General features: G+C 43.9%; 1 protein-coding gene across 1 annotated transcript; it reads right to left on the reverse strand.

The window, feature by feature from the left end:
- Nucleotides 1-2,773: 2,773 nt before the first annotated feature.
- LOC306940202 (G-protein coupled receptor 37-like 1) lies at nucleotides 2,774-9,791 on the reverse strand. Its single transcript, XM_079525221.1, has 4 exons — nucleotides 8,746-9,791; nucleotides 5,311-5,619; nucleotides 4,644-5,024; nucleotides 2,774-4,122 (listed from the first exon to the last, which is right to left on the reverse strand). The coding sequence occupies exons 1-4, from the start codon at nucleotides 9,472-9,474 to the stop codon at nucleotides 3,940-3,942; spliced, it is 1,602 nt and encodes a 533-aa protein (XP_079381347.1). The 5' UTR covers nucleotides 9,475-9,791; the 3' UTR covers nucleotides 2,774-3,939.
- Nucleotides 9,792-13,187: the final 3,396 nt, after the last annotated feature.

Consider the following 13,187-nt stretch of genomic DNA (forward strand, 5'->3'; position numbering starts at 1 on the left):
ACACGCCATTTTGGAAAGAACATGGGTCCCTTCCCTACTTCCTTCACAGGTGTTACCGATGATACTAATGAAGGCTCTGTTCCATTCTGGTCAAACAGAGTAAGGGGCCGTTCATACCTAAGGCCCCGTACACACAATTAAAACAAAATCGCTCTCTCTGTTCCGGGGGGAGATGGGGGGCAGAGCAGCTCGCAATTCATTTTCAATGGGAGTCCATGGGTTTCACAGAGCAGCTCTGCTCCATGGCTGTGTTCTGCTCTGTGAAACCCAGTGACTGAGTGACATGAAAAATGTCCATGTATTAAAAACAAATTCAATGAAGAAATAAAAGAAAAATATGTAAGAAATTGCATACATTAGAAAATAAATGTTTAGGTAAGTTTAGAAAGGTTTGGGTCCCGGGCTCTACCATACAGATTGATTAATAAAATTAAGAGTTCCGGATTGAAGCTTGTTCAACATGCTACATAAAGCATGATGAAATTTGGAATTGTTTGCCTTCTATAGGTTGTTAATGGTATAGTCACATATTATGCCAATTATGAAAATTGCTCAACATATGCAAGTTAGTATCCGGCGGTTTCTACATGCTGGGGATCCATACTCAACATTTCTAACATAAAACAACATGTCCGGGTTCACAATGGGGCTCTATGGGCTGGCAACTAGACTAATAGTCCAGCACAGAAAGAAAGACTGCTTCAATAAGCCTTTTCTTACATGCCATTGGGAAACTATAGCTCTAATTATTAATCATTAGCATCTGGGTGGGTCTCACTGACAGCCAAGATATGTCTATTGCAAAACATTTTAATTTAAACGGAAGAAAATGTATTTTCAAATAAAAACATGTTAGCCATTTTATATAAAACATACCATATCCACACAGGAGTTTAAATTACAAAACCTTTATTGATAAATTATCACCGCTACATCTGATTGGTTGATTCATGTCATGTGACATGGATGCCATTTTTTTCTGGATTTCTGGTCATTCATTTATTCACAGGATGAAATTTAAAGGGACATCACACTTTAATCTTTAACTTAAAGCCTGAGCTCTATCCTACAATGTCACAATTATCTTTGTGTTAAATGATTCATCTTCTATTCGTTACATCTCCGATTACATTTACTTTAGGATTACATTACCTCCAAAACTACATATTAAATGAGCCTGAAATGGTGGTATTTTGTGCAAATTGCAATAATATGTTTTTCAAAGTTGTTTAAAATTGTTATTATTGATGATGCCCCTTCAGATGTCAAAATAATCAAAATGTATTCACAATAATCATATAGTTAGAATTTATGGTTATTGTATCCTATCATATACATAAACATTCAACATTTGTTTTGTATTCTTCCTGAACTTGAATCATACATTAGAAACCAATGAAAATAATCTTTGATGTTTGTGTCCTGAATTAAACTGCAGACATTTGATTGAATTTGATTAGTCAACCAACTGGTTCTCAATGTAGGGTCAAGGGGACCCAGGCCCCCAGGGGTCCAAGAGTTAAATTAGCACTGCACATTTGACTGTGTATTTGCACTGCACATTAATCTGTCTTCATGTCCCACCGGCCAGGATTCAAACCCAGATCTAACGCAGGAGAGACCACACTTCTACCGCTCATCCAAGAGGCAATGTACACACGCCATTTTGGAAAGAACATGGGTCCCTTCCCTACTTCCTTCACAGGTGTTACCGATGATACTAATGAAGGCTCTGTTCCATTCTGGTCAAACAGAGTAAGGGGCCGTTCATACCTAAGGCCCCGTACACACAATTAAAACAAAATCGCTCTCTCTGTTCCGGGGGGAGATGGGGGGCAGAGCAGCTCGCAATTCATTTTCAATGGGAGTCCATGGGTTTCACAGAGCAGCTCTGCTCCATGGCTGTGTTCTGCTCTGTGAAACCCAGTGACTGAGTGACATGAAAAATGTCCATGTATTAAAAACAAATTCAATGAAGAAATAAAAGAAAAATATGTAAGAAATTGCATACATTAGAAAATAAATGTTTAGGTAAGTTTAGAAAGGTTTGGGTCCCGGGCTCTACCATACAGATTGATTAATAAAATTAAGAGTTCCGGATTGAAGCTTGTTCAACATAAAACCTCATGTCTAACATCAAAGCATATCAGATCAATAATGTGTGAATCAGTGGTACCTTTGTTTGCATAAATATTTGTAATCTACAACTTGATCTAACCGGTCTAAGGCAGACGGCTCTGATAAATAACATTACTTGCATTAAATTACAATGTGGTGTGTTCACTGTATTAACAAAGTATTGTATGTATACATTAATCCCTACTGTAAATTATGTCATGGGATCCATGCTACAGCAGTAGATAAAGTACTTACAGCGTGTGAAAACAGCATTATGAATCATAAATCCACTAATATGTGATTTTAGATTGTGTTCTTACACCCGTCTAAATCCATTATACATTCAGTCCATGTTCCACTATAATCTGTATGTGTTTCCATAGGTTTGTACATTAAACACTGTTGAATAACAACATAGCAAAGAACACAATACGACAAAGAGAGAACAGTGATGATCTGGTTTCACTTCCCTTCACTAATTAGTGAATCCCTAACTATTCAAATACAAAGCAACATTCATCAATTTCACTTTATTTCCACATGTTTCGTCTGACAGTCTAAAGGTCCTTAAACACCAGGGCTTGTTTTTCTTGTTTTTAATTCGCACAATTTTGTTCTTTTTCTTCTCTTTTTTCTCAGTGCCTGTGTCATGAGTACATTCAAAACAGAACAGTGAGGGAGTGACACTATTTTCATTAGCTAGGTTGATTTTTCAATCTGTTTGAATGAGACAAAATATTGACACATTTTCACACTTTCACTCATCACGCTCCCGGTGATTAAAGACCTTAAAGGTCCTTGCAGACGGATGCGTTTTTCTGCAATTTCCTGACGTTTTTCCAAAGACGCACCTGCAGTCTGCAAGGACGTTAACACTGTTTTACTTTCTATAATGTCTCTTCACTTCCTGTATAAAGACGTCGATGGACACACTGTTCACTTTACAACCCTCCCTCCTTCCTTCGTTTCCTCCTCCCTCCCTTCCTTTCTTTCAAACATTGACTTGATTACTGGCAGTTACAAACATTCTTTGTAGAAAACGATGAATAGAAAAGACATTTATTACAATTCATTCAGTTATATCAGGGAGCTGCTCAATACAATCAGCCTTTTGCTGTTGACCGTTGAACAGCTTCACTGGAGCAGTTAATGATTAAATGCTTTGCTCCTATCAGGGTTAGGCTATGCTTAATTAAATATAGACTTAGACTTATGCTAAAGTAAGACATTTTGGTCGTGTAGCTTAACGTTGCTGAACACTTTTCTCTCAAAATCACCAAGTGTCCTTTCTATTCACTGTGGTTCTACACCATTCTGATTTCTGACCAATCGCCAGGAAGCAGGAGGGAACAGCTCTTTTCTATCAAGTTGGAATCTACATCATACTTCAATATTGTAGGTTTTTAATGCACAGGGAGGGAAGGTCTCTCTTCTATCCATCTCAATTCCACGTCACATTCACACTTAGAAAAGAAAATAACAAACCATGCGCTAAACATCTCTTTCTGCACAGCCAGGAATGTCCATCCACTGATCTCCTAATAGAGAGACAGAGAAAGTAGGAGGGATCATGGATTGATGGGCGGAAGGAGATACATATGGAGCAGAGAAAAGAAAGAGCAAAGAAAGAAAGAAATGATGGGAGAGGGGTGAAAGAGAAGCAATGACAGGAATAATGTGGGATAATAAATGGAGAAAGAAAGGCACAGTACACAGGAAGAGGAGAGGAATTGTTGAATGGAGGACTGAAGAAGATTATCAGGAATGGATAAAATAATGGATACATGAATTCATTGAAAGAGAGCTAAGCGAAAGAGGAGTCTAGCTGGAGATGGACAAGATGGCCGACGTTTCTTTAGCCTTGTCAAAGAAGATGGAGGACGAAGCCACCTCATTGGCTGTCTTCAGCTTGACCTGGGCGGAGCATGGTGAACCCGGAGGTGTGGCTGCATGACACTCCTGGCAACAGCAGCAGCAACAGTCCATGAAGTGCTGGCCTAGAGCCTGACGGACAGACAAACAGACAGACAGACAGACAGACATAAATATTCTTAGATTTCTTTTGTAGTATTGTTGCAAATATCATCTTGTATAGGACATTTTCCTTCACTGTCTCCTAGCTCTCAGATTCCTTACTGTCTGTCTCTCCTGTCCTACACTGTCTGTCTCTCCTACACTGTCTGTCTCTCAACTGTCCTATACTGTCCATCTTCTCTCCTACACTGTCTGTCTCTCAACTTTGAAGATTATGTCATGTGGCAGTCAAATCTATGGACCTTTTGTTTGTTTAAACCTTAGAGCACTTATGACGTAATTCGTTTGCCAGCCAAGTCTATGGACTTTAATGTTTGTTTAGAGCACTTATGACGTAAATTGTTTGCGAGCCAAGTTTATGGACTTATGGAATGTTTAGGGCACTAAACGACGACGTAAGACGTCATGTGGCCCATATAAATACAGTGGGCGCCCCTCACTTCACACAAGTGTGATTTATTTGAATGCATCACAATAATGTGTACGCGTACCTTGCAGAGACACAGCAGCAGTACCGGCGTCACCGAACACTTGAAGAACAGCAGGAAGTGATGCAACAGCGCCAACATGGCCGCCGTGTCCGCCGAGACGGCGATGCCGGCGTACGCCAGCGTGATGTTGCACACGTGCTCGGGCAGGGCGCACACGCCGTACACTACGGCCAGCGCCAGCACGGTGCAGCCCAGCTGGCGCTCCACCGACTGGTGCTGCGCGCGCTTCTGGCCGGACAGCGGGTCGTCGCCGCACGCCGGCATGCGCTTCTTGTGGGTGGAGTCATAGTCGGTGTTGACGTTGCAGGTGGCCAGCTGGCACAGGACGGTGAAGAAGACCGGCAGACAGAAGTAAAGGCCGAAACACCACCACATGCGACCCTGATGCGCGCACGGACGGACACACACACATGGGTAATGTAGGTTAATATAGATCAGGCCCCTAATTGATGTATGACTTTTGAAGATTACGTCACATCCAAGTCAAGCCAGCCAGGTCTATGGACTTTTGGGCACTAAAAGATGACGTAAGACATCATGTGACCGATATAAATACAGTGTGCGCCCCTCACTTCACACAAAAGTGTGATTTTTGTCAATTCAGCACAATTCACTGGGTGAGTAAATAGAAGAGAGTTGGGCGTTGCGTGCGTGTGGAGGATGTTACCTGGTGGTACCGCAGCAGCAGTGAATGCAGATAGTCAGGCAGGTAGAGCAAGAGAGGGGAGGACGGCGTGAGGGAACAGAAGTCCACTAGCGCCCCGGAGGACGGAGACTCCGTCCGGCTCAGTTGCCATAGAAACAGCTCGGGGCTGGACAGCATCAGCGCCGTCAGCCACACCGGCAGCAGCTGGAGCAGGACGGAGCGACAGCGTGCCACCCTCCGAGCCTTGGGCGCCGAGGAGCTGGTTGCTGCCGTGAACCGATCCACACCCAACACACACAGAGAGAAGGATGTTATGCCCAGAGAGGTTACCTGTAGAGAGACACAAAGAACGATGTTATGCCCAGAGAGGTTACCTGTAGAGAGACACAGAGAACGATGTTATGCCCAGAGAGGTTACCTATAGAAACAGCAAGAAGGATGTTACACTATTATACTGTGGTTGTATTGGTCAGCTCCCAGTAGCAACAGTAGATCACTTTGTTGTACTGGTCAGCTCCCAGTACAACAGTAGAAGACTGTGGTTGTACAGGTCAGCTCCCAGTACAACAGTAGAAGACTGTGGTTGTACTGGTCAGCTCCCAGTACAACAGTAGAAGACTGTGGTTGTACTGGTCCCCCAGTACAACAGTCGAAGACTGTGGTTGTACAGGTCAGCTCCCAGTACAACAGTAGAAGACTGTGGTTGTACTGGTCAGCTCCCAGTACAACAGTAGAAGACTGTGGTTGTACTGGTCAGCTCCCAGTGCAACGCATTGGCCTCAGGGATGGTACCTCGCCACCATATGGTTGGGGCAACTTGCCATAACTCCACTGCAAGAAATATATCTTGAGTAGTATGAGACAAAAAAAAATCTGTTTTTGAGGGATGCTAGCCCCTCCAATGCATGGCATTCTGAAATTACGTCATATGGAGTTTTAATGTTTGTCGCTAGCCTAATTATACATTTACCGTCCCAGCCAAAGTCTATGGACTTTATGTTTGTTTAGGGTAAATTATGGTGTAATTTGTTTAGGGTAGGCCTAGCTAAATAATTAGCGACGTCATCTTGCTGATATACATCTTGAAATCCATTTATTTCATTTTTCACGGCCATGAGAACATCAACATGCCCCCCCAAATCTGGGCGCCCCTCACTTCACACAAGTGTGATTTTGTTTAACCATTACAATTATATCATCTAAGTAAAGATGTTTTGGTATGAAGACCTAAACCATAATTATTAAAACCTTATTAGGCTACATGTCTGACATTTGTAACAAATAAAATCACACCCGTGTGAACTGAGTGGTGCAACAGTGACGTCACACACTAACCATAGCAACCATGCTCCTTTTTTGAGTGGACAGGTACACGAACATACAGACAAAGCTGGTTCTTGGAGTGGTTTGCACCACTCAAAAACCGCTTGAAATGTGTAAATGTATTAGGAGCAGTGGTGGAAAAAGTACTCACATTTTGTACTTAAAGCAATACTGCAATATCAAAATGTTATCCAAGTACCAAAAGTCAAAGTACTCATTATGCAGAATGTCCTATTTCAAGTTTTTTGATGAGGTCAGATCAACATATGGAATGTCAGAACAGGTCAGCTCCATCCAGTATATGGAGATCTAAGGGTGGTAGCGGGGGCAGTGTCTTGAGTGTACATGGTTTGATGAGGGTCCAGGTAGGGCCGGGCCTTAATTTTCGGGCCTGTTGAGAACTCTAGTTTTCGCCGGCTGCCGGGCGCAGCTGCACTAATAACTTTGGGGCAGGCCCGTCTAGAGTTTGAAATTTGAATGGACAGGTATACTGTAAGTCAAAAGGGAGACATCGAAGAGGAAGGATGGATGGGGAAGGATCAACATATGGAATGTCAGAACAGGATCTGACATATATCCATATATGCAGATCTAAGGGTTTGAGGTCAGATGTAGAGTTGCTGGCCGATATTGATGACATCAGGGATCTCCATATATGGGCTTAACTGCGACAGCAGGTCGCATTTACTATGACATCAGGGTCTCCACATCTCCATCCCTGATGTCACATGATGTCACGACTCACGAGACACACTGATGGTGCCTGACACACTGACGGGAAATGCACGATTCCATATAGTTACTGCGACCTTCGGTCGCAACAAATACCTCAAAATTGTACTTAAGTACAGTACTTAAGTACATGTTAGTTACTTTACTCCACTGATTACGAGGTGGGGCTCGCCCCTGCCAATATGGCGACTGTGTTGGCACATCCGCAGTGGCCAATGTGATATCTTCATGTATGTATGTGATCAAACGTAGAAGAGTACAACAGACAGGAGTGGTCAGCTCCCAGTACAACAGTAGAAGACTGTGGTTGTACTGATCAGCTCCCAGTACAACAGTAGAAGACTGTGGTTGTACTGGTCAGCTCCCAGTACAACAGTAGAAGACTGTGGTTGTACTGGTCAGCTCCCAACAGTAGAAGACTGTGGTTGTACTGGTCAGCTCCCAGTACAACAGTAGAAGACTGTGGTTGTACTGGTCAGCTCCCAGTACAACAGTAGAAGACTGTGGTTGTACTGGTCAGCTCCCAACAGTAGAAGACTGTGGTTGTACTGGTCAGCTCCCAACAGTAGAAGACTGTGGTTGTACTGGTCAGCTCCCAACAGTAGAAGACTGTGGTTGTACTGGTCAGCTCCCAACAGTAGAAGACTGTGGTTGTACTGGTCAGCTCCCAGTGACTATAGTCAGCTAGAGTCTCAGCAGGCAGTTAACAATGACAACCAACTGTCTGTCAATATGAGATCCGCTTCAGTCTCCAGTATTACTTTTAAGAAAAGCAGTTTGATGTGAAAGGCTAGCCAACAAAATGTTTCAAACTAATTCCACCTGAATGTATAAACAGCTAATGATGCTCTGATTTGATTCATGATAGAGATTCAGTTTAGTGCACGTCCACCTCATGATGTAAACTACATTTTAATATAACATGAACTCTTGCGTCCCTATTCTGAAAATGCCTGATCTACAAGCTCACAACGCGTTGCAATATGTAGCTGTAGAGTGTAGATATTTTTTTTGGTGAAGAGATTCGGCGTAGACTAGAGGGACAAAAGAGCAGACCACTAGTCACTACTGAGTGTTCAAGTGGTTAACTAGAAAAGTGTGCTCCTCAGAGGGCAGATCTCCACCAGGCGGGGCTCATTTTTGGCAAATTGGGCCCCTCCTGCAAACTTTGGAAGCCAATCTTTGCCAATCAGAATGGCACATGAAAAAGTCATATAATGTGTACTGATTTGTGTGACAAAAGAAAATAAAGTGGCAGAAAATGTTCTCAGGCAGAAGTGGATGGAGGAGTTCAGGGGGAAAATACATGACATGCATGGTATAGGCCAAAATATGAAGCGACTTGTTATAGCGCCACCGTGAGGCTGATATGATCTCTGCCTCCCAGCCTTTTCCACCCACCTCCATGTAAGGCACCATGCGGCAGGTGATGTCGCCCAGGATCCTCCTATGAGAGAGCTGGTTGATGACGACCACAGGAAGACACAGCACCAGCACCAGGAAGTCCCAGAAGGCCATGCTGGCTAGCAGGTAGTTCCACGCCGACCTCATGTAGTAGTTGTTCCAGACGATGCACATGACGGCCATGTTGCCCACCACGCCCACCGCCAGCACCAGCCCGCCCAGGAACAGGATGGCGTACGCCACATAGGAGCCCTCCGCCAGCGGGTAGAACGGGTTGAAGAGGCCCGGGCTGGACCCGTTGCCACGAGTTATCGGGTTATCGTCGTCGAGAACGCCCGCGACCTCATCGTTGGCGGGCGTCACCTCGGTGGCGTTGGCGAACTCGGTGTCGTGGGGCGTGGTCACGGAGTCGTTCTCGTACGATTGGCCGAAGGTGGACTGCTGCTCCTCATCCTGCTCGGCGCTGCGGGCTGAGCGCCGGTGTCCCACGTCCGGCTCGGACGGGTCGGACAGCATGACGTCCTGCTCGGGGACGGGGAAGTCCGCCTCCTCCCCCCGGGTTCTGAGGGTGTCCGTGCTCCAGAACGGCTCCAGTTTGATACGAGAGGAGGAGGAGGAGGAGGAGGACGGAGCAGATCTGTCTGGTCTGTCGCTCCTCCTACCGGTGACAGACACAATGACAGACAGCAGTAGCAGCAACAGACACAGACGGATGGACGGACACATCTTCAAACGTTGATGGGTTTGTTGTTACTGGTCAGAATGAGGATACAAACCTCAAAGTCCAATAGAATAGAAACCCAATGGAATTGAGTTAATAATTGTAGTGTTGAGAAGAGTTGTAATTGTTGTCGGTAGGACTTTAGAAACAAAATCGATCCTGAGTGAGTCAATGTCCAAAAGTTTTTAAATTGTTCCAAGGTGGAGTCCAGTATTTTCCAGAGAGTTTTTCCAGTAAATTCCCAGTATTGAATAATGTGGCAGTGTGTTATCTTTTATATATTCCCAGTAGGTTTGCTGATAGAATACCAGTTGATTTCCAGTGTTAACTGGATGTTCACAGTTTAATCAATGGTTCCATGCAGGGCAAGAGATGCACATATCTCTTTCTAACGCGCACCTCTGCTTTCTATTATTTTATATTTAATATGCCTTCTGAATATCCTTTCACTTCTCCTTCTCTCTTCTCGTCTCAATTATCTTCCCTTCTCTCTTAACTGCAGTATCTCCATACAGGTGTGAATCATGCGTCTATGTTCTACCATCCGTCAGTAATCCATTCTAGGAGCACAGACAGATGACAGCCAGGAGCCGAAGGGCGCTGGGCAGGCTTGGTGTCCGCTTTGAGGGTGCTGTGTCTGGGATAGAGGCAGCCGAAAGACTGGGTGTCCTGGATCTCTGGGTCTCTGGGAACAAGCAGCCCTGCGGAGTATGGGTGGATAGAGCTTTTGTCAGATGACACACACACACACACACACACACGCATGCATGCATGCATGTGCACGCACATACACACACACACACACACACACACACACACATGCACCATCAAACAAACAAGTTTGGCAGAGATATAAATACTGAGCAAAGAGTTGGGCCTCTCTTCTCTCACACACATGCACGCACGCAGGCACACACACACACACACACACACACACACACACACACACACACACACACACACACACACACACACACACATATACACACGTGCATGCACAGAGTCTGGGTTATGCTACCCTCTAGTGGTGGGTTTCCTGGGAAGCTGGAGACCTCGCACCATTTGAAATATACATGTAGAATACTGATGATGTGCGTGCATGCGTGCGCGCGTGCGTGCGTGCGTGCGAGCGTGTGAGAAATGTTTCCTCTTAAGAATCATTCAGCTGTTGGAAAAAAGACACAGAATTGACCCTCCCCTCAAAGACCAAAGATATAGTATACCAGTAAGACGAAGGCGAGAAGAAGCGACCTCGCCCTAAAGGGTGTGTGACAAATCGTACCACTATGACTTTGACTTTGGATGGACCTTTTCATTTTTAATTTTGACGTTTTCGGGCCGTGTAGCCAGGCCCGGCGCTAGGATGAAATGACTAAGGGGTCAATCGAGATTTGGACGGGGTCACAATTTTTACTTCATATAATCATATTGCTTTACTAATTACTAATTAGCATACATTTGGGGTCATAACTGATATAACAGATCTGACATGTATTGTTGTGCAATGCCAATGCATTAAGTTACTGGTAGTGGTCCTTGAGGACGTTCCAGGTGGTCCCCCAGCTTAATGATGGGAGGTTGGTAACCATTACCATTAAATTATTGTTAAACGTCTGCATTAATTAATTTACAAGAAGTCAATAATTGTTATTTTGATCAACATTTGCCTGTTATCTCTCCTGTGGTACCAACATCAATACAGCACGGAATTGTGGACAAACCTTATCCAATTATAACAAAATATCCCTTAGTTTTGGGTCTGCAAGGCTGAATGTCATCACATTCTGAGTAAATAATGGGCCTTGACATGAAAAGGGTTGAAAACCACTGCATTAAGTGATTTATAATCTTAAAATATATTCTAGAAGTGACAGGTAGCCGGACCGGTGTGATGCCTGTGTGCTCTGCGCTTAGCCATCTATTGCATTCTGTATTGTAATTTTGCAACTTTCTTTGGTAGTTACAGTAGTCTAACACCTACTAGTAATAAAGGCATCAGCTTTTCAGTATCAGCCTGAGAGAAAAACTGAAAGAAGGGACGCCCTACTGGGTACATTTCAGGTAGTTGGCAACACTATTTGTCAGTATATTTCTTTTTGCTGCAACTGCTACAGATTTTGTCCAAAACTCACACAAATCAGTACATATTATCTCTAGGCAGGGTTATGTGATCAAACTGTATGAGATCCCATTCCAATTGGCTATGGCTGCCTTCTATAGTCTGAGGGCCCTTGGCATAGAAGGCAACCCAGCCTGGCGGAGACCTGTGCTCAGAGGAGAACACTTATAGTTGTCAGCAGTGATGGAAGAAGTATTCCAATTTTTTGAGGGGCTCCTCCTATGCACAGCTTTGTGTGTATGTCACTAAGTGACAATGTGCTCAACTGATTGGCTGAGCATGGAATGTGATGTACTCACTTCACAGTCACAAGTGTGATTTTTCTAGGGGCTATGCCCATCTTTCCAGGTTTGTTTAAACACAAACATTGAAGACAAAAGTGAGGACGCAAATTGTGATTGGCCGGAATGAGATGATGTATGATGATAAGAGCGGCCCTCAGTTTCCCTCTTTTTTTTTTGAGTGGTGTAAACCACTCCTACAACTGGCTTTTGTGTGCAGAAAAAAATGAGCATGGTTGCTATGTTCAAAATAATTTCTGACGTAATTAAATCACACCCGGGTGAACTGGATGACCGTAGCAACCATGCTCATTTTTTCTGCACAAAAAAGGCCAGTTGTGAAATCACATCCGGGTGTGATTTCATTACGTCAGATCAGAGCTGATCAGGCTATATAATACCTTACCTTATATAATAATAATGATTTCATTACGTCAGACATTACGTCAGACCACAGCTGATCATGCTATATAAAACCTTACACCACTCAGTTCACACGGGTGTGATTTTTTACTTACCGTAAGTAAAAGTATCAATACAGAAATGCAGAAATATACCCGTCCATCGCTCTGTTGCTCTGTCGCTCCGTCACTCACGCCTCCATATTGTCACTTGTCAGTCCATCACGCCTCGTGACATCACGCCTCGTGACACGCTCCATATATGGCTATTTCCATATACTCAAATCTCAAGTAAAGAAAAAAAAATCACACCCGTGTGAACTGAGTGGTGCAAGGTCTTATATAGCCTGATCAGCTGTGGTCTGACCTCTGACGTAATGTCAGTGACCATAGTAACCATGCTCACCTTTGCACGGACACGTACACAGGTACACAAACATACAGACAAAGCTGGTTGTTGGAGTGGTTTGCACCACTCAAAAAGTAGCCTACCTCAAATTTGTACAGTACTTGAGTAAATGTACATAGTTACTTTTCACCATTCCCTCAGTCTGTCTTCTATCCAGATTTGGTGTATGGGGGGGGGGGGGGGGGAAGCTGTCAAGGTGCAGTTGTAAGGTCTGTTGTACACTGTTGTGCAAACAGCTTTGTTTATGAGACTGCAACCTCTCCGGTAACCACTGGAGGTCACTATAATTATGTTAATGCTGCCAACACGGCAACTGGGGAAACAAAACCTGCTCAGAGGTACTCTGATCAGAATCACAATATATATTTTTAAAGATGGAGTGCTGTGATTTTTGTATTTTTTTTCCAGTTTTTCATGTGTTTATGAGGTGACAGTACTTATAGACCACTTGGTGTGGTTATTACTCTGGTGTATTTGTCAAGGTGGTTTGTTCGATCCTTCTCAGCGT

The sequence above is a fragment of the Electrona antarctica genome, assembly GCF_951216825.1.
Source record: "Electrona antarctica genome assembly, chromosome: 2".
Taxonomy (NCBI): domain Eukaryota; kingdom Metazoa; phylum Chordata; class Actinopteri; order Myctophiformes; family Myctophidae; genus Electrona; species Electrona antarctica.